At 35.0% G+C, this 23,394-nt stretch overlaps 1 protein-coding gene across 5 annotated transcripts in view; it reads left to right on the forward strand.

Moving 5' to 3' along the window:
* Window positions 1-493: 493 nt before the first annotated feature.
* LOC149090048 (uncharacterized protein KIAA1143 homolog) overlaps window positions 494-23,394 on the forward strand; it is a 35,242-nt gene continuing 12,341 nt past the window's right edge. The window contains exons 1-4 of one of the 5 annotated variants that reach the window (XM_089232020.1): window positions 494-540; window positions 603-650; window positions 9,334-9,477; window positions 19,061-19,187. In XM_089232020.1, the coding sequence (XP_089088146.1) occupies window positions 9,370-9,477; window positions 19,061-19,187 (235 nt within the window). In that variant the 5' untranslated portion in view covers window positions 494-540; window positions 603-650; window positions 9,334-9,369. Of the gene's footprint in view, window positions 651-9,313; window positions 9,478-19,060; window positions 19,188-23,394 lie in introns of all 5 variants that reach the window. The other 4 variants (XM_089232023.1, XM_089232021.1, XM_089232022.1 and 1 more) reach the window with 4 other exon arrangements.

Below are 23,394 nucleotides of genomic sequence, written 5' to 3' on the forward strand. Positions count from 1 at the left end.
ATCTGGCAACTTGCTTGATGATTTATGACGTCATAAATTATAAGAGAGTTTTTTAGAGGACGAATAAAGAAATTTAGAGGAATTTATTAGGAAGAATATCTCTTTTAAGATGTTTTTATTCTTGTTTGAGTTTTCTATTTAAGGCAGTTTATTCTCAAATGAGATTTGCATTCTTTTTGTGACTGCTATATCATGGTCATTTTTCTCTATCAGCACCTACGAAGAGAAAAACCCTATGGTCAGTCATACTGATTATCGTTAAACAATGTATTTTGGGAATTTAGTTATATCATTCAAAAAATTCGCGATATTAGACAAGAAATTGTGTTATGCCCCGGTTTGTTTTGTTCGAAATCTGGTCATTTTATAAAAACTTCTTAACCTTTAAACCCATCTTTCATTTTCCTGCACACTGACCTTTTTTAGTTTTTCTAAGTTGGCATCAAATGTATACCACGCCCATACCAGAACGTCACATAAAGTTAGCCAATCGAATGTATCCCTGCTTTTTCTGGTATTTATGTTTGTAAACAACAGAAAGTGAAGATCAAAGCCGCTTGAAAGATCTTCAGACTCTAAAAGAGACTCTTAATGCAGCTTTGGTGAAGATAGCCAAGCAAAAGATTTGGCGAATCTCAAAGAATTACTCGGTGATAATTTGAGTTTAGGAATCTAAATAATTATCATTATTATATAATAAATTGTTATTATTAGGATATTATTTATATATTGTTGATTCCGGATTTAAAGCGCGTCTATTATCAATCAATTGTAAACTTGAAATCCGTGCTGTCTCAACAGCAATAGTCCTCATGCCATGTGATGTTTAAGGAAGATCCTACTTAGCAGGTTGTAAAAGACCTACTAATTTGTGCAATTTCAAAAATCGTGGTACTGGAGGAACTTATTTCACTTGAGGCCTACCTATTTCAATGACAATGGTTCCTGGGCGATGTGGTGTTTAGGGATCCCCTCTACTTAGTTGGTTGTCAAAGCCTATAAATTTGTGCACTTTCAAAAAACATAGTATCTCGGGAGGGGGAGGAGGAGCTGCTCCAAACTTATCCTGTGTAAAACACATTTATTTTCAGTTTAAATTTCCGTAGTTTAGTAGAAGAGATGGCTTGAGAAGTGTTGTCAACGCATAGAGCCCATCCGGGCCTCAAGTAATGAAGGATCTAATGAAAATTAGACCTGGTTAAAATTTTCGAAGCTAAGCATGTGAATTGCTAGCCAGGTATGGGGCCTTAGAAAAATTACTTTGCCCGGGGGTGGGTGAACAAAGATGCTCTTAAGATAGCCCTGTACCCTTAAAGCAGCATATGCCAAAATCTGTGACGCATGTCGCAGAACAATCTACCACTAAACCATGCATGCACCTCATCCACATTCCTCTGCAGAATTTCTAACGAATTGGTACATGTTGGAATGTAGGCCTACGTGTACATATTGTGAATCTAACGTGTGAAGTTTATTACAGTGTAATGCTTGTTATGTGTAGTGCTGCCATCAGTTTTTCTAAGTGTGTGAAATGCGAGGGTTGAATAATTAATGTTGTAGACGTGTTGCTCTCTGTGGCAAGACTTTTTATAAGGGAGATCAACTCTCATTCGCTCCTGGAAGTTTGAAAGCAATCAATCAGTGCTGCTGCAGAGCAATCCAAAAAATTTTTATTTTTAGAAAGGTGTGGGAAACATTATAAAACTTTCTACCACAGAACGTTCCCAGTCAAATGAAGGCGCGTTGCAGAACAATGAAAAACATTCTGCTTTGAGGCTCTTTACATGGAACGATGTTGGCATAACGAGTCCTTGGGCAAAGTATACGGAGCCTCCCACCTCAAAAAAAAGTAATCAAAAATTTTTTTGTTAGTCTTTGTACATACAGTGGAACTTTGATTAACGCGTGATTTGTTTAACAAGCAAAAATTTTGACTCGGTTAAGAAGAGATAATTCATTTAACCACTTCACGTACAAGCATTTGGCAAGAAATTTAGATTATCTGTATTTAACGAATCTGCAATAAATATGATAACTTTGTCCTATCCTAACCGCACGTTAGAAAAACAAACGGGGGAAAGAAAAACTATAAAAGGAAAAAGTATAATAGATAAGAGTGTTTTTTAAGAGTCCTCGTTTCACCCTCACCCTACGTGTTCTCTTTTGCTCTTACATGTATATCCTATAAAAATGCATTACATGTGTGGAAAAAAATCTTCCGTGGGCAATAGGGTTGCTATAATGCTTCCCGATGGTGAAGAGAGAGGAAAGCAAGTACAGAGAACTTGTTTGAATTTATTCCACTGGAGTTTAGATGTAATATTACGCTTGTGACCATAAAGAGGTTAACTTGAGTCATTTGTTGTGTGCTCAGTTAACTTGAGCATTATGAGGAAAACATTTTTGCTTCGTTTATTTATTTTCATGTTATCGCAGCTGAGCTGACAGTTTTTCGCTTTCGTCCACACACTATTTTCTCCAACAGTCTGCCTGGTCAGCATGCCTCACTCGAAAAATTAACACACGTGCGAAAGTGACTGTTTATGATACAAAAACATATGTAGCATTGTAACACCATGCGTATATGTGCTTTAAGTTTTTCTTTTTAATTCTACTTGGAGGAAACAGTGGACTGATTGCATTATTGAACGTAGTTTTGAGGAGCCAACATTTGTTGAAGAGATTGTGTTCCTTGGAGAAGACCATGGAACTGGAGGTGCATGAGGATAACATTCAAGAACTACTGGTAGAACATGGCTAGGAGTTGATGAACTGATGGATCTCTTTTTCACGAAGAGATATATGGGTCATTCCCAAAAAAAGTGTACAAACAGTTTCCGAGGATTTCTAATTTTTTTTATAAAATTTCAGAGCACTCTGGTGGTAATTTTAATTTTTTTCTAGTTCTTCATTTGATACTCTGTCATGCAGTGTTTCTTAATTTGTTTCAGATGGCATCTAATTTTTTTTTAAATCACTGTTTGTAGCAAAACATCAAAATCTGGCTGTCCCAGCTTCAAAAAAGTGTTAAACAAAGAGACGTGGTGCAAACCTGGAATTTTTTTCAGAAAACCTGGAATCACATTTTACATATGTGCCATAGATGAATAAAACTAACAATAAAATTTTGAAAAAAATTTTTTTTTCTTATGAAAAACTGTTTTTTTGTTCATGTCCCGAAGTTTTTCCCATTTTAAAATGTCCACTCTGTTACAGTCATTTGGGAAATTTATTTTTTGAACACTTTTGAGCTCATTGAAAGGTTTACTTTAAATGTGTGATCAACAATTTTGGATTTGACTTTTGCAAAATGACTTAATATTCATTTTATATCTTTAGTACCAGATTTTTCTTTGTCAGATGTCCACTCTGTCACGTCATTATCATAAATAATTAAAAAAAAATTTCATCTATAGTGATAGCACATGGAGATATGCTTCAAAATATAATAAAATTTTTCACAAATAATTTAAATTTATAATGGAAAAAAAATAATTTAGGCTAATTTGTCCACTCAAAAACCTTGAACTTTGAAACCTCCTTCCAAAAACTCAACCAACGCAACAGAATGGAAACTATGATTTAAAGTAAAGTTTTCTTAGTTAAGAGGTTTTGAAGTTTTAAGTTAAATTTAATAAGTTATCTATTCAATTTAAACCCTTTATTACATTCTCCCCATCATATTTTTTCAGTTAAATACGAAAATTAAATAGTACAGATCATCAAAATCACTGCCAGGCATAGATCCAGGGAGATGTGGCATAAGAGGCATTTTAGTATGAATAAAGGTCGTTATATGACAAAACATTCTGTATTTTAAGGGACAGAACAATTATTTCCCTATACTATTGTTTTCTGGCTCTATCCCCAAGTCTCACGTCTCACTGGATATACTCGATCACTAATGTGAGAGACATAAATGCGAGATTTATACTAACATCAAATTACTATTCAATTTCAACAAAAAATTTTGAAGTAAAAGAAAGTTGGAAATAGGGAAACACACACATGCTTATGTGTGGTGGCAGTACAGTAATTTGAAATATAAATTGATTGCACTATATAAACTGAGATTAATCCAAACATCTCCTGAAACCATAGTTGATATCACGTGTAGCAGAGAGTCTAAATCCTGTATGTATAGCAAATGTTTGAATTTTGTCATGAAAAGATGGTATCTGTGAATGAAATTTCTAAACGCATAGCACTGTACAGTGTGAAGAATGGCATCGCAAACAAGAAAAAATGGAAAAGAATGGTAAAATGATAGACATTACAAAAACAACAAAAGAGCAGAGATTGTAGAACCTAACAGACTTAATGTTTTCCAAAAAGAAATGAAATTAAGGAAACAGTTATTTTTCCGGATATTATGCTGAGGTAAGCTCGGAAAGAAAAGTCATCACGTCTCCGCCGGGACTCGAACCCAGGCCCTCTTGCATACCGGGCAAGCATGCAAGAGGGCCTGGGTTCGAGTCCCGGCGGAGACGTGATGACTTTTCTTTCCGAGCTTACCTCAGCATAATATCCGGAAAAATAACTGTTTCCTTGATATCTCTGGCTGAGAAAAAAGCCAGAAATGAAATTGTTCAAGAAACACATTTTTAACATCCAACACTTGGAGCTTACCAAATGTGCATTAGAACATACAAAAACATGAAGCTGTTCTTCATGTGTATTTCAGTGAAAATTATAATTGCAAATTATCTGAAGAAGTGCAAAGTTATGATTTTGGTGGGTCAAGAAATCATTGTTAGTTAGTGATATATTGAAAAGGACAGTTGATAGCATGTGAAAATGACATATCAGATGCTACTCAGTTTTTCACAATTCTCAAAGATGCCACCAATGTAAAATTGTATGAAATCAAAAATGAAGAAATAAAAGGTATAAAAGAAATTATCCCAAAAATGATATACCTGTGCTGAAAGGCACTATGGCAGTCCACCAAATAGCAGCAACTGGCAATGGATTGCTGCAATACAGAGATGTTTCTTGCTTTTGTGAAAGAAATGTTAATCTCTGTGAATGCTACGAAAAGAAAACTTACTCTTGCCAAAGAAGTATAAAACTGGAAGTTCCACAGCCGATTTCAGAGTTTGAATCTCTGGAAAATGACATTCAAGAAAATAGTGAAAACTATGCTATTGACTCCAAAGGAAATAGCAATGAATAAATGTCAACTGGTCTAATTAAAGCAGGTGTTCATATGCTCATGAAATTTGATTCTGGCGATGTATATAAATCTACATACGGATATGTTGTTGTAGCCCAAAATGACATCGAAGATGATGGTGGAGGTCACAGTTATGTGCCTCAAAACTATGAATGATGCTAGGAAGCTGTTCAGAGTTGATGACAAAGCTGAGACATATCTCTTACATTCACTTTGACCTGATTTAAAAAATTTTGCCAGAGCCAAAATTCAAACCCCGAGGGGGGAGGGCATGTGTTTTTTCAATTTCCTCATAGCGTGGATGTTTTTCAGATGTCATAGAGGAGTGACTGGGATACCTTTCATATTGTATGTATAATTGTTGAACAAATAAAAGTGTATTTAGAATAATTGTGATTGCTTACTCAAGTTAAACATTTCTGTCCACTCTGTTACGGGAAGCATTTTTGCAGTTCACAGGGAAAAAAATTAAAAAGCACTTCAAACTAAGATGTTAAATTATAAGTTATAAATCCATTGTCTGGCAGAAATAAAAAAAATTAATTTTAAGTAGTTGTGTGTGTGTGAAAAAATGTAAAAAATAAACTTTTCTATGTGCTATTTCGAAAAAATCATGAAAAACGACAGAAAAAAAAAGTCGAAATTTTTTTTAACTACTTTTTTTCAGCCCATGTATAAGAAATAAGCTGATTTCATTTTTATATGGTAAAAACAGCAGAAATAAAAATATTTATTTTTTTACAGTGATATTTGTTTTCGTAACAGAGTGGACAATATCTATCTTTTACAGTCATAAAACCCAAAAAATAAAATATTATTGCAAAACAAAAGTGAAAAATATTTATGAAATATTAAATTTCAAATCATTGGCTATAATTTCAGATCAATTTTATTTCGAAAATTCAACTTTGAATTTTTCATCTCAAAAATGTGGAATATGCACTTTTTTTGGGAATGACCCATATAAATATATATATAGAGAGAGATATATACGGGGTGATTATAAAAAAAACTATCCCGACATATGGGCCCCTAACTATCATACCATTCACAGAAACTGAATGAAATTTTGGCATAAGGTATTTTGAGGTATGCGCTCAAGAATGATATGGAAAACAACAGTGCCACTCTAACAGTTACGGTTACAGTGAGAATATTTCGAAAATATCAAATGGCAACACCAAGTTTTTTGTATTGGAATGCGATCTCCATACTGAAAAACACTAAATAGCGTTGGAATGGCACCTGTAGCACGAAAATCCCCGGAGCTAGGCAAGGAAAAAGTAAAAAGGACTTTGCCGTGCACCAGAGCATTAATGTTCGTTTCATTCGTCACACCATTTCTTCGGCTGAGATCCCAGCCTGATTAGTCCTCCACAAGGTCAGGTGGAAAATTTGTGAAACACAATAAAATGCTTTATTTTATGCTGCTTCTCTGTCCTTATTGGTTAACCTCACTTTTAGCCTATCTACCGCTGGTGATTTTCATGCTACAGTTGCTGTTCGAACACTATTTAGTGTTTTTCACAATGGAGATCGCATTCCAATACAAAAAACTTGGTGTTGCCATTTGATATTTTCGAAATTTTCTCACTGTAACCGTAACTGTTAGAGTGACACTGTTGTTTTCCATATCATTCTTGAGCGCATACATCAAAATACCTTATGCCAAAATTTCATTCAGTTTCTGTGAATGGTATGATAGTTAGGGGCCATATGTCGGGATAGTTTTTTTATAATCACCCTGTATACTCTTATACATATATATAGAGGTACTCATCTGAGGAAGAGTCCCTTGATTCAAATGAGATTTGAAAGAATTGTAGAATGTGGGAATCTGTGCAAAATTTTGTAGGAAAGAACCAATTGAAATGAAGCTGTAGTAAAGCGAGCAATGAATCTGTCCAACGCAACAATTCAATTTCCCATTTCCGAGAAATCCAAAAAGAAGGCAAAAGCGTCATTGGATAAGGTTCTTTTTCAGACACAAAAAAAAAAATAACTTCACAAACAACAGAGTCTGTAAATCATTCTAAACAATAGAGTTCTCCTCTTTCTCTCTATCATCATTTAGAGTAAGTTAATTTCTATGTAGTATATTGTATTGCCTGTTTATTTATGCAGGGCTGCAACTAGAGGGGAGCAGGCAGGTCTATTGCCCCGGGTGCTGAACCAGAAGGGGGGCCCCGAATATTCCCCCTTTAACTGCTTCTTCTATGGTACAAAAGGCGCCAAAATGCTGGCTTGCCCCGAATGACAAGATATGTAGTTGCGGCCCTGTATTTATGTTGTTATTATATTATATAATAGCTATAATATCCGGCTCTGCCCTGGTTTTCTTCAATGAGACTTTTTGGATCACGTGATGTCTCCCTTTCTTTGAGAGACATACAAACTGTGTCCGCTTTAACCAATATGGCGACCCATGAAAAAAACAAATCTAGATTAAAGAAACATAAAAATGAATAGTTTTTTCTTTTTTAAGGAGCGCTAGGTATTTCGATTTCTCCCCCACCCCTTGAACTTCAAGTTATCCATATGCCTATTTCTGCTTCCAAAAATGCTTAGTGAAAGCTGCTGTGGAATTCCTTCGATGTACAATGGGCCACATAATTAATTTTAAAACAACCTGAACTATATGAATTTATGCAGTTGAATATTAAAAGACAATGCAGAGACATTTTCATTTTCGAGCTTGAGAAGATGTAAATAAAAAGTTGAAATCAATGTTATATTGCATGAATATCCAACTCAAAAGTAGGTCCGACTAATTACTTCATATTTAATTTTCTGGGCTTTGTATCTCTAAGTGAACTCAATATTTCAAAACCCAAGAATTCTATACAGTTTTTAAATTTATTGATGTGGCGGGAAACTCCACTAAATTTCCACATTTCTACAGTAAAATCGGCAATTTTAACACTGATTTTTATAAGATCATCCTTCGCCTGTCCCTCAGAGTGATGCTGATGATGATTCTGACATCTATTCAAAAAGCTCTCATTACTGGGAAGATTGAAAAAGGGGCAAACCAAAGTGGTAAACTATTATACATGCACTGGCAGTGTTAAAGAAGTGACAAACCATTGTAAAAGCATATATGCGTCTAAAACGCATTGCTAGGGAACCACGGTAACAAAAGTAAACGTTCCGAAAGTAATTGTTGAGGCCCGAAAACCATTGTTGCCCGACAGTTTTTTGCCCATTTGGGGAATTTGCTCTGACAAATTTTAAAGTAGCTTATCGTTCAAGTCAGATCCTATTTGGTATATATGCAAAATTTGGTGCAGATCGATCTAAAATTGTAGATTTATATAGAGAACATATATATGCACACACACACAGAAAATCAATTTTATATATATAAATATTTTTTATTGTATTATTCAGGGCTGGACAAATTGCAAAAAGGATCTAGGCATCAAAAAAAAATTTACCCGGAGGAAAAAAAGACCTAAAATATGATTTTTTTTTTACTTTTTCATTGCATAGTGACCCTCTTTCATATGTTGGCATCATAGGCGGAGATTGACTTGGAAGTGTGGGGGGGGGGGCACGATGATGATGATGTCAATTCATCTATACATATTTACATTAGATCAGTCGACTCCACGTTTGACTCTGACAAAATCCCCGTATCTCCGCCCATGGTTGGCAGATATGCTGCTATAAATTCCAAACATTTTGTGCCGATCTCAGCTGGCAATTTAATAACTACACAAAGAAAAAATATAAGGCGCCAATACCAATTACTTAGTTGCAATGGCACTTAGGATTTGTCCAGCCCTGGTATTATTTATTATATTACTATTGTATTGCATAATTGATTAAATGTCATTTTTATTAGTCACCTTTATGTGAATGAATAATTGTCAAACGAATTAACTGAGTTTCCGTTATTTTCTATGGGGAAGTTTGATTCAATAAAATGCAAGTGATTCGGATAACGAGCACGTCTGCCGAATGAATTAAGCTTGTTAACTGTAGTTCGACTGTATTTTGTTTACATTTGGTTCCCTGGGATGATAATGCTTACTTGACCGTACAGAAATGAAATCGATTATTTAATATTTGTTGCTTGAGTTTTTTTTATGGCAGTGATGAAAATGTAATACAAGTGTGTTCTTACATTCTAAGGATGTGGGTTTGTTGTGCAGATTTTTTGCCAAGGACATATATAAAAGACTGTCACGATGCCTAAGCGAAGCAATGTCTCTTACATAAAACCCGAAGAACCAAGTTTCCTTAAGAAGATTAAACAGCAAATTGGTTACGCAGAGCCTGATACCATTAAGACAAAGGTTAGCGTTTTTTGCTTTGTTAATTTAGTATTACCAGGGCTTGACGAATCCCAGGTTGCCATGGTGACTGAAAAATTGGTATTGGTGCATAAAATTTTCCATGTGTCATTATTATCTCTGACAAAAGAAATACACTTGGCTCCTAAAATATTTGGTTAACGCTTAGATTTTTTCCAGATTTGTTGAATCCTTGCTATAACTATTCTACTAGTTTGTGTGTTTGAGGCGGAGGGGGGGGGAGCTCGGGGCAAAATCTTCCAGACCATCTGTGTACTTGGACATCTTTTTGAAAAATATAGTCCCTTGCTTGTAATGAGGATAGATATACAGTCGATCCTCGCTTTTAAGAACCTGTACAGACTTTGTAAGGTTCCCCCATCGGGAAGGACCATGATGCGATTAGAAAACATGGGGGGGGGGGGGGAGAAAAGCCCTGAACGGAGAAGAGGAAAGAAGCTTGGTGTGTTTTCAGTTAGTTATAGAGTGGCTTCTGTGGACTCGGGAGGTAATTTCAAAGGCTCACTGTAAGCGTGGAGGACGTGTTAATAGTATAATGTTTATTGTGCATATCAAGTATGTTACATATATAAAAGTGGCAGAGAAAGTGCTTATGATTGTGGCCAATCAGTCATTGAGAATGAACCCAACATAGTGGTGTCAGCAGTGCTGTCAGTAGAACTATACTGAATGAAAAGAAATAGAAACTGTCTATTTTTTTTGTGCAAAGGTGATCGCAGGAATAAATCATTGTTAAGCGGTTGACAGCAGAGAAGGATCAGGACTGATCACTTGGCATAGCTGATCACACATTGGGTGGTCAACAGTGTCTCAAGGCATCGGAATAGTTATATGAAAGCTTGACCATCGGCAGAAACATATGAGCATCAGGACTTTCACCTATACTGAGGAGATGAGCGCTCATGTTTTCTTTGTTTGTTAGGCGAAACCAAACTACTATAATAAACAGTAATACTGTAATTTCATTCGATACTGATTCAAAAAATTTAGAAATGGTCATCTTTGCTAGGGGACAAAAAGAGGACCTGCTGATTTTAGCAGATGAGTTACGGGTGGAAGTTCCCAAAGATGCAATGGTTGTGGATTTGAAAGAGCTAATCATGAAAAGCCCTCATTATGAACCAGAATTTGTGAAAGAAATACTAAATAGTATTATCGATGAAAGAACAGAGCAAGAAGCAAGAAACCACAAATTAGAGGTAGAAAGAATAAAACATAATGAAAGACATGGAACGCATAGTAGTAATGATTTTATTGGGTATTTGAATTTAATGAAAGGTGTAATGCCAGTGGTGACGGAAAACATAGAGGATTGGCCTTTTTTCTTTCATCAAGCAGAAACTATGTTAAGTTGTATGAGATCTCGGAGGAATACCATGGGAAAATTATTACTTTGAAGGGGAAGGCTGGATGCATAAGTATGATACAGGCAGAACCCTAGTTAGATTATTACAACAGAATCAAAGAGATGATTTTAAAGGAATTTCAAATCACTCCCATTGAACATTAAAAGAAGCTAGATACAGTGAAAAAGAAAGCTGAGGAAACGTGTAGTAAATATGCGGTCAGGGTGGAAACAGCTCTAGATTTATACCTCAAGTCAAGGGAAGTTATCATGTTTAAGAATCTGAAACAATTGGTCATTGTTGATAAAATTAAAGAAAGCCTGTCCCCAAACATCAGAACCTATATACATTTGAAAGAAACAGACGGTTGGTTAAATGCAGTCAAACTCGCGAAAGAAGTAGATAATTATACGAGTGCGATGAACAGCAGTTCACATTCAGGAAATGAGACAAATTTTTCTGACAAAGGATATAATGATATCCAACAGAATAGGTATTTTTGTGAGCGTGACCATGGAAAGAAATATTCTGATTGGAAGCCACTTCAGGAGGAAGGTTGTTTCATTTATTCGCCACGATTCCATGTAAAAAGAAATTGTCCTGAAAATAAGATCAGAGTTGAGATAAATAATATGAGAACAGAGGTAATCTGGATACTAGAGTCAACCAGATAGAAACAGAAAGTGTATCACAAGATCCAGAAGCGTTTTCAGTAGCAGGAATCAACATTAGTGACAATATCAGGCAGGATTCAGGATATATCCAATCTATCATCGCATTGAAGGGAATGAAAGTTAGCATTAAGGGAAAAATTGTGAATACATTGATTTATCCAGGTTGTCAAATTTCTGTCTTAAGAGAAGATTTGGTTTCTCGCCGCAAGACGAAATCTAAAGCAAAGACATATTTGAAACCTGCATTCGAAATGTCTATTTTGGCAGGTTTGAGACACCAATCCGGTCATTCCCATAACAGACAAAACAAATGTAGTCCATCACAGAGCTATCTTGTGCGCTATTACACCCCACATAAGTGAGGAGGCCATATTGCATCCACAAAGTATCAGCTTACTCAAAGGGGAAGTGAAGGCCCAAAAGTTTGCAGCTGTGAACAAGAAGGATATAATGAACAACGAAATGCAAGCAAAGCAGGGTGGGAGAGATGAAGGAGTGGATGAGAGGAAAAAACAAACAGAGCACACCATCACTCCACAAGAAGAATTTCGAAGAACTTAAAACATTAGCGGCCCACTGGTTGCCGAATGGGAGTCAGCAGTGAAGAATAAAAAAGGATACAGCAAACTTTTTGCTCTTCCACAAAGAGAATATGGGGGTTGGTTTTACGAAAAGAAAAAAAATTGAAATTTTTTTGCAAAGGACCCATAAAATACAAATACAACAGGCAGGCAAATTGCCCAACGAGGTGGCTGACCCAAGAACATCATGGATCCCCGAGCCATTTTTTGGAGGCCCTACCTACTACTGCTACACCACACATGCACCCCGCCCCCGCCCCCCCCCCCGCGGAACCCCTAACGAATCAGTACATGCGGGAATGTGTGTGTACGTGTAGTGAAACCTGGCGTGAAGGTTTTTTTTTTGTTTCTCTGTAATGCTTGTTATGCGTAGTGCTGCCATCTGCCACAAGTTTTTCTAACTATGAGTGAAGTGTTATGATTGAATGATTTATCGTTGTAGGACTGTTGCTCTCTGTGGCGAGACTTTTTAACGGGGAGATCGGCTCGCATTTGCGTCTTGAAGTTGGGAACCATAGAAAACCAACTTCAGCCGACCACCACTGTGGGATTCGAACCCGGATCCTCACATCGCGAGTCCATCACTATAACCACTCGACCACCACAGCGGCTTTTTTTTTTAAAACGTGGCCAAATGTAGTGATTTTCCAAAGCATAGTTTCACACCAACCCAGACTGTCGCGGTACCCCGGTTGGAATAAATGGCTTTATTAATTTGAGTTCTTCCCACAAAAGGATATCCCTTCTTTTGAGGGACATATAAGAGTGCTAAGGAACAAATGACAGAATCTGGTACTCATTTTATTGGGAGGGGATCATCAAGGATACAAAGGAATTTTGTATGTGCATGTGAAGTTTGCCAGTTGAGAGGAAAGAATGAAGTCTCAGACAGAGCTCCAATTACGTCGTTAGCAGGGGCACAACAAAAACTCAAACTGGCCAACCATCATCACAGCTTTTTGGCAATTTCTGTTCTTGTAAGAGTATGCACATTTTAATTTCTTTCTAAATATTTTTTTTCTTCATCATCCAATGTCAAGCACAATCTTTTCCATTTCGTTGACATGGCGAAGAGAAAATTATATGAACAGCAGTTGGCTGAAATATAGTTTGATCGGCTCTCGACTTAGAAGAAATGTCCTATCAATAGCATTCATACTATTTCTGATATTACCAGTTTATCCAATAATGATGCACAAAGCTTAAATTATGTTGTCATTGCATCTTCAATTAATGGTCAGCCCTGCCAACAATGGAACCCTCCTTCCTGGCATGTGTTCACAAAACACCTGTATGGTCAGGGTTGGTAAAAAAAACAGTTTTTTTGGTTTAAACCAGGTTTTTTTGTAAAAAAATAGTATTAACATTAAAAATAATGAAATTTCTGAAAATTCATTAAAATTTGTAATAATTAATTAAAATAAAATGTTAATGTAATTAACACTAGTCCCATATTAATTAATCAATAAATATTTCTTACATTTTAACAAAAACCAACTTTTGCAATTTAATTATTTTTTGCTTAACTCTCAATGGGTTACTTCATGTTTGAAAATTTCTTTTAATGTCATTATTAATCATATAATATAAAAATGTTTTCTCCATTTACTTTCAGTATGCTTAATTAGGAAGCTATTTTGCAAAAACTATAATAAAAATTAGGTGAATATAATGTATTTAATGAAGCATAAATAATGCAGATTAATTAGCAATGATTTACGATATGCAGGGTGATTATAACTAAGGTTCTGATTTTAAAACACTGTAAAAAAAATAAGAATGACTTGAAAATTGACATGAATATTCCTGAACAAATTCAATTTTATTTGGTAAAGGGGGAAAAATACTTGAAAATGTAAAATTAATGACATCATCCAACACGTAAAAAATTTTCTCGCAGAATAGAAACGATAGCCAGTCCTGGCAAAATGATAACTTAATTATAGTATTGCACAATTTCATAATTCATGGAAACATCGCAAAAAAACAAAATAATTGAACAAATAACTACAACTTACTCAAGAAATGTTAAATATGTTGTCCACCGTGCTCTGGGGCTATGAGATGAGCACAAAAATTCTTGTTCAACAACAGATCAGAGTATGCCATGGTCATGATGCGGATGCACTCGCAGCTCCCCTTTATTAAACCAAACACGCCCCACGTTAATATTCCTGAGGAACTTCTAACATATAGGGGATGGGCTGGAGATTGCAATTCACCAAAGTTTGCAATCTGACCACTGTTCATAACATTTTGAGGTACCCCCCCCCCCCCCCACAGCCAGAGATTGCAAGGGTTAAGTTTCATCCTGTTAGTGTCAAAATGGATCTTCAGCAGCAGCTGCTTTGCTGGTATTGCAATGTGCATCTTGATAGAAGTTGTTCTATCCACACACTGATGCTGTGGAAGTGCCGAAATGATGTGGTTGCACAAAATAGATTACACTGCTGGTCAAGCACAGCATAATCTACTTGCACATTTTGCATTACTTGCACTTTTTTTTATTTTTTGCGAAAGAAACTTCCATTGCTTCAGGAGTATCCAAGCAAATTTTCAAGTCATTCTGACCAGTACTTATTGTATAGTTTTGGAATCAAAACTTTACTTATAATCACCCTGTATATATAGCTGATTATTTTTCATAAATCTGTTACTACTATATACTAGTAGAACCTTGATTAACTGGGGGGGGGGGGGGCCTAACAGTGCAAGTATAAAAAAAACTATTGAATATTAAGACTGGGAGATATACAGTAGGAGATGTGCTGCTACTTATGGGAAAGAGAATGAAAATGTCTGTGAAGTAATTGAAGTAATATAACTACTAGTACACTAGTCTTTGTCCTTTAGGGACAGCTGGTGTCTTTATTTGATTATAAGACCACCTGCCCCTAGCATTATGGTGTCACTACTGTTGCTGCTGCTTTGTGAAGGGAAAAAAACCCTGTGAGATAACACACCACTACATTTAGATGTGTGATGCAATCCTTATTCATGAATTTGCAAAAGATAGTAGCCAAATGTGAGAAAATGTGGTACGAATAAGAAATTTTGGCTTCTGTATATAACTTTAAATAACTAAGATACTTCATATGAAAAAAATTAAATATTCAGACCACTTTCATGAGACTTTTTGGAAAAAATCACTTATACCATCTTATGCCATTTAACGATATACCGCCAGAATGTACCCCAACAATATAAAAATGTGGTAAAAATGAAAAATTTTGGCTAGTAATGAACCAATATAAAATTTTTAAAGGAAAAAATTATATTTAGGCCACTTTTATTTTATTTTTGAAAAAAACCATTTGGTTAAAGCCAAGGTTTAAACCAAACAACCCTGTGTACGTTGTTGGTGAACGTACCCAGGGTTGTATCTATCTATCTTCCCCCTTCCCTATCTTCCACATTTTTTCTGAAGGCACGTAGAATGTCCAAAAGTTTACTTTTGGACATTTTACAAACTTCATTTTTCTTTTACTATATATTTTTTTTCGGTTATTTTATTCTTCCAGCTACCTTTGAGTTTGTTGTAAAATGTCCAAAAGAACTTTTGGGTACTCAAAGGTAGCTGGAAAAATAAAATAACCGAAAAAAAATATATAGCAAAAGAAAAATGAAGTTCGTAAAATGGGGAGTTGATAGAAATAAGCATTCGCAAAATAGAGTGAACTTTAACATTAGCTCTGGCATTCTGTGCAGGACAGATAAACAGTTCATGAAAAATAGTGTGTTCTTCGATTGGAGGTTCGTAAAATCGAGCATAGAGCACAACAAAGTTTTTTGTATGAGGAATTTTTCTCATGTCACGTTGATTTGGCATCATTCACTTATGTTATTTTGATCATTTAAAACGATTTCTCTCAGCCCATGGTATGTATGTATCTCAAGAGGTACATGACAAACCATTCAAGCACAAACAAAAAATAATAAACAGTTTAAAAAAATTATGGTGGTGCGCATTTCTTAGTGTATGCAACTATCCCACTCATTTTGAGAGATAAGCTAGTCGTCCCTTACATATGTGGGAGTATGAATGCTGCTTGTACTTTTCTCATGCCACAAAAGCCTCCTATGAATATTTGAAAGTATGAATTCCTCCTGCTTATTTTTAATGGTGTGCAAGCTTCCAACAAATTTCCACTAGTACAGTAGACCTGTAATTACCAAGATCAATCAGGACTTAATGAGCAGCAGAACTTTGCCACTGGAGTTATCCTGTCACCAAGATCTCTTCCAGCTCAGCTTTATGGCAGAGTCTGGAACACTTTATTTTGTGTCAAAAAAAATTTTTGCAAAAAATTTTGTGGTGATTTCAGACGAGATGGAGTTGGAGAAAAGTTTCTGGGTTTCGTTAAGACGGATGAATGTACACACATTAGGATGGAGGTATATTATATTTTAAAAGCAATTGGAGGGGCCATCTCATCTGTTATCTTACAATTGTCATATTATATACACAGGATACAAAAAAAGCAAAAACAAAATGAGAATTTTATTGTGAAATATAAAATATCCATCGGAGCGAGTCATCTCACTTAACACCTTATTGGTGAGCAAATGGGTTTGATAACTTGCGGACTAGAAACGAGCATCAGTTGATCAATTGGGACCTAACCCCATCGAGATAATTGTATAATTCATGAAATTAATGTTATTTTTTTGTAAAAATAATGAATTTTTCTCTAGTATGTAATGTAATTTAACAATTATCAAAAAGTCCACCCATCTAATTTTGTTTATATTTTGTACTTACATATTGTATTAAAATTGTAACGTTGCGGGAATGTATTGGTCAAAGTGAGTTAGTTGTTCTGCTGTCTTCACTCGTTTACATGCAGCCACATCTCACATCTGTTTCACAGTGAGTAGCCACAGTGAAGTCCACAATGATGATTACACCATATTAGATGCACAAAGAGACTACCAGAAGAATTTGGATGTTACAAAATCATTTGTGACAATGTTAGGAGTATTTTACGGTCAATATGTTCTAGAATATATGTTAGGGTCAGTGTGACCCCCTTCTGTCTTTCTACATATATCCGTTATCATCTCCATTGCTAAGAAAGATAACTAACCATTGCTAAAAAAATGATTTGGTGTATGCTAAAGACATGATAATGCAGGAAAAGTTGGGAAATTTTAAAGCTTTTGGTTCATTCTTACTTGAGATATGGGGGCAGAAAGAGCTTGTAGGGTCACACAAACCCTATCGATCTTTCCAGTGTTAAGTGATTTTGTGTCAAGGCATTCAAAGACCATGTCGTCATCCTCTTTCGAAGTTATCAATGATTTCTTCTCTCACACTTTGAATGAGTTCATTGTCGCTAAGAATTTGCAATGCAGCGTCCAAAAATCACACACCCGCCCCTTACCCTACATTCTCTGCACTGCACTTGAAACATCCAAGAATTTTCACCATGATGTCTTTTGTTCTCAAATAATGCTCCTCTTCTGTCTCGTCTTCCTCCTGCTCTTTTCATGCCCTTTCTTTCTTCTTTCAGTGTGGTCACAGAAAGTGACAAGACTGGTGACTGATTGTCTATGTATCAGCTATCGCTACATGAGCATACTTTTTATTATATATTCACTGATAAGATGCTTTTAAAATGTGAATTTTGTTCTCTTTTTTTCCCCCCAAAGCAATCCGGATTATTGCAGTTCTACTGTACTTGTTTTTGCTTTGTAAAATGGTCATAAGTCTATTTGGGCATTTTCTAATTTCTTGTAGAATCTTTGCTCTATGATTTTCTGGTTCAAACTGTCACGCGCCATTATAAACTTGATCATATTAAGTTTAAATATATCAACATTGCTCAAAAATGTACTCAAGATAATAGTTGTGCCGCATAAAGTTTATTCTTAAAATTTCATATTATATTATTATGTATCAACATCATTATCTCACTCACCCTCAAAGACAATATATATAAAAAGAAAATATTAATCACTCACCAGACACCACCTGGATCGATGGCTTTTTACGCCATTTACCGAGGCATCCCTCTTTGACGGCATCTCACATATTAGTTTCCTTCATCTCAACCCACGCACTAAGCGCATTTTAGCGCTTTAAGAAATTAAGGACACATCTTCACAAAGGATCCAAAGTGCCTAGCACTTCAACACTAAGGACTACACCCTCATCGAACTCAAGAGAACAAGCGTGTTCTCTGCTAGAAACCTTGGTGAGCTCTGTCTGTCTCAACAGGCAAAATCAGAATTGTTTTAGTTTCAGTTTTCTTTGTTCGGATGAACAACTAATGTGATTGGTTAATAAGGTGCTTTTGCACTCATCACATATTAAGAAACCAAAGAATGAAAAGGAGAAGGTGTTTTGAATTTCAACTGGTAAAATCCAGATCGTGGCATAGCAATGATTCATAAGATGAAACGTTGCATCTTTTTTAATGCCAGAGATATTTTGAAAAACAAGTATGTTATTGCGTGACGACTTCTATGTCATGATTATGCTTTCATATATTTTCATCAATGTTGTTGATGGATCCCAGCAAGTTATATCTAATATAAATTAAATGAATGCGCTGCAATTCTCAGCATGGGAAAGAATGTAGGAAGATGTTAACTTTAAATTAATATTTGAAATGGGATTTTAGATTTTTAGAATGAATACTTTAAAGTGGAAATTGTAATCATGACAAAACAATGCAGTGAAACACCTATAGTGTATAACTATAATAGTGACTGAATAAATGTGTCATTATAAAGATGTTTTTGATGGGAAATATTAACACTATGAAAAGTGCATTGGGACCAGAGAGTAATATCGTTACATAGAATTTTTGCTGTATACTATATATTTATAACAAATTATTTGGTGCCTATGAATTGTGCATAATATGGGCTGCAATCATGTTTTTTTATGAGTTTTTCTCAATAGAATTTTCTAAAACTTTCTCAAATTCATTTACTATCATAACTACACATTTTTCAGCAGCAAGAATTACTTGTTGATGCTGGAGATGATGAAGATCCCATAGATGATGAGAAGCCGGTTATAGTTACCTTAAAGCCTGGTGATCTCACTGAAGAAGAGTTTGAAAAAGAAATGTCGGGCAAGGGTATGTATGTATGTGTGTGTGGTTTTTCACCCGATAGATCAATATATGTATATTATTTGTATAAATCATTTATGCTTTATACAAATAATACGATTCTTGGATATTATAACATCAAATTCTAATCTCTGTACAAAGAAAGTTAAAAAGAAACCCAAAAAAAAGCAAAAACAATTAGATCACTAAGGAAAAAGTAAACAGAATAAATTACAAAGAAAGATTGTACAAAAAAATATAAAAAACACCCAAATATTGTTTCATACAAGTTAGAATACAAGAAATATAATAAAGATCTTAAAATATATATTAAAAAAATAAAGCAAGAGCACATTAGGGATACATTTAGGCTATGTGGAAATAATAAGAAACAGCAATGGAAATGTATAAATCACAATATTCTAAATAAAAATGTAAAGCACAATGCACTTCCAATTTCTGACAGCAATAAACGGCTAGGGAAAAATTCAATGAGGACTTTATAATGAGAAACATAGAAGAAATGGAATTAGGTACAGACTGTAATTGAGAGTAGGAACAAACAATAACTCTAACAACTTGATTCATTTTTTTGAAATTAATGATAATGAGATCAAGGAGATTATAACAAAATTAAAGATTAAGGAAGTAAGTGGATACAATCTAATAACTCCTAAGATGTTGAAAATAATCGCCATTATCACATAGGCATAATAAAAAACCTAATTAACTCATCTATACTAAATGGATTCTTTTATAGAGGATGTACAATGGCATATATTAAAATATGCCATTGTACATCCGATTTATAAAACAGGAGGGACATAACTTATTGAACTACAGACCTATATCAATTCTTCCCATTTTTTCAAAAGTAATAGAGAAGTGTATGAAAAACAGCTCATAAGTTTCTTAAATTATCAGAACTATCTAACACCTAACCAATATGGGTTTCAAAAAAGTAAAAATACAGAAATGGCCATTTTAGAACTCAGTAATTATTTGAACACCGGTTTTAACTATAATAAATATTCAATAACAGTTTTTCTGGATTTAAAAAGAGTTTGACTATGTGGATCTAATGATACTAACAGAAAAATTATCATTAGCTGGTATACAAGGTAATACATTAAACTGGTTTAAAACATATTACTTTAATAGAAAACAAGCAGTTAAAATAAGGGACGAAATCAGTACATTTCTAGAAGTAAAAAAAAAAGTGTACCTCAGGGAATGGTTCTCGGGCCGATTTTGTTTCTTCTTTATATAAATGACATATTCAAACTGAATATAAATGGTAAATTAATATCTTTCACTGACGACACAGTACTGTATGTTGAAGATACCGAAATTACAAATTTACTGAAAAAAGTCGAAGAGGACCTATTTAAAATCAACAACTGGCTAAAGAAAAATAAACTTAAACTAAATATACAAAAAACAAAATATATATGCTTCAAAATGCTTAAAAACAAGAAATATAAATAATTTAACTAACATAAAAATCAAAATCCACAATCACTGTCCATGCCAATATATTTCACAATATAACTGACATGAAATTAAAAGAGTTCAAGAATACAACTACCTAGGAATAATAATACAAGATGACCTAAAATGGAACTCGCAATGTGAAAAAATAATAAAAAAATTAAGAACACATGCAGCAATTTTATATAGATTAAAAAACGCAATCGACAATAACTTTCTAAAAGATTTATTTTATGCTTGGATATACTCAATAGTAACATATGGAATCACTGCTTGGGGAGGTGCTTATCAAACAAATATACAAAAGCTTCATAATATGTTTAATAAAATAAGGTCCCTAATAACAAACACCACAGCAAACAATTACATAGCTGCCAAGTCTCCCGAATTTTTCGGGAATCTCCCAAATTTTAGCTACATCGCTCGACCTCCCGAAAAGTTCTTAAATCTCCCGAATTTTTACAAAAATCACAAAAATCCCTAATTGTTCCTAAACATTCTCTACTTCATTAAAAAAAATCCCCGCTTATGAAAACAATCCCTAAGAAATTTCTTGTGGGGCATGAAGCCTCTTCTTTTCCCTTTTGAAATGACGTCACACGTCGTAAATAGGGAAATTCCCTTTTTAAGGAAGTTTTACAAACCCTCTGATGGTAAAAAGAAAGTTGTTTGTCTTATCGTGCAGGGAAATGGCTTAGCAGCCAATAGTCCTGGATAATAATTGAAGATTATAGTGACGCGCATATGGTCAAAATTTCTTTTGTTGAAGTTACGTACGTGCGATATAACAAAGCATGAATACTGATAAGCAAAAACATTTAATCAATTTTAAAGATACTTATACAAATACAAACACAACGCCACAACAGGCAAACTGCCCAACGAGGTGGCTGACTTAAGAACATCATGGATCCCCGAGCCATTTTTTGGAAGCCCTACCTACCACTACTACACCACACCCCCCCCCCAACGAATCGGTACATGCAGGAATGTGCGTGTACGTGTAGTGAAACCTGACGAAGTTTTGTTGTTTCTCTGTAATGCTTGTTATGTGTAGTGCTGCCATCTGCCACTAGTTTTTCTAACTATGAGTGAAGTGTTATGATTGAATGATTTATCGTTGTAGGACTGTTGCTCTCTGTGGCGAGACTTTTTAACGGGGAGATCGGCTCGCATTTGCGCCTTGAAGTTGGGAACCACAGAAAACCCACTTCAGCCGACCACCACTGTGGGGTTCGAACCCGGATCCTCGCATCGCGAGTCCGTCACTATAACCACTCGACCACCACAGCGGCAAACTTATTCCGATGAATTTCCTTTCATCAAACGTTCCAGAAGAGGGCCGACTTTTCCTTTTTGTACAAGTTGTGTTATCAGTCATGGAAAGACTGCCATCACTCGTGAAATGAAAAAAAAACCATCAAGCAAGTGTCACAAAAAGTCAGTGTTCTTCAAAAATTGACGGTGTTTTCCTTCATCTTCCGATGATTTTGGGGTCATTCGCGCAGAATGTTTGTTCACAGCGTTTCTGTTTGAACACAATATTTATTTTTACATCATTGAAGTTTTGTCCTCCAATTTCACTTGCTTTTTGCTTAGGAATTTTATTCCCTACGCTTTAACTTTTATGTTTGGAAAATCCCTATTTTATTTGAAAAAATCCCTATTGTATTTATTAGGGAGTGGTTTTAGCATAAAATATGGGTTTGCGCAAAAATCTCCCGAATTTTCATTTTCAAAAGTTGGCAGCTATGCAATTATGCAGCAGAATGTCACAAACTAACTATAAGACAAAACTATATTTATAGACTAATAAAATTTTCATTCTTAAACAATAAATGGCTAGAAACAAACAAAATAGAACCTCATCTAGATTGAATAACATATATGAAGTGCGGAAAACAAATAAAACGTTATTCCGAAAGAGTTATAGATATGCACACTAGGGTGGGTCAAAAAAATAAAATTCACATTTTTCAAGGGGCACAGCGATAAAAACGTGCTCTCAAAATAACACGTGATTTTTTTTTACATTCTGATGAGTGTAACTGCCTCCGGATTGATATTGATTTTTTCCATTTTTTCGATTTTTTCGATATTTTTCAATTTTTTTTTTTTTTTTTTTTTTTTGAAGGTAGGTTTCAGTTAGGGTTTTGACCAATTACGTTACTTTCTACAAACATAGACAATTCGTCACGTTGTAGTTGTGAGGGGTGGATGGGTGGGTAGAGTGGGGGAGAGTCTAGGAAGACCTACGCGTGCTCATGCGACGCCCATGTTTCCCAGTATAACTCCGGCTGAAATAAGACAAGGTTGTGTTGAGCTCGCTTGTGCCATTTTCATCATGGATCGTACTCGTGCAAAGTGGAAATGATTCAAGTGACATTAAATTGCAATATGTTACCAACCTACGAAGATGTTATGAAGTTCTATGAGTGGAACCATCATAAGATAAAACGTGATAATGAAACTAATAAAGAGCCCACGTATAAAGAACTAGAGGACATTTATAAAGAACTAGAGGACATTTATAAAGAACTAGAGGGCATTTATAAAGAACTAGAGGGCATTTATAAAGAACTAGAGGGCATTTATAAAGAACTAGAGGGCATTTATAAAGAACTAGAGGGCATTTATAAAGAACTAGAGGACATTGTCAGAGCAAAAATTTAAGAAATATGGTCAAGAGCGTTCATTTCTTCTGTCCAACATAAATGAGTGAAAGCGATATTAAATGCCTATC

The sequence above is a fragment of the Pholcus phalangioides genome, unplaced genomic scaffold, assembly GCF_987345545.1.
Source record: "Pholcus phalangioides strain wild (caught in Gottingen) unplaced genomic scaffold, Ppha-v1.0 ptg000001l_1, whole genome shotgun sequence".
NCBI lineage: Eukaryota > Metazoa > Arthropoda > Arachnida > Araneae > Pholcidae > Pholcus > Pholcus phalangioides.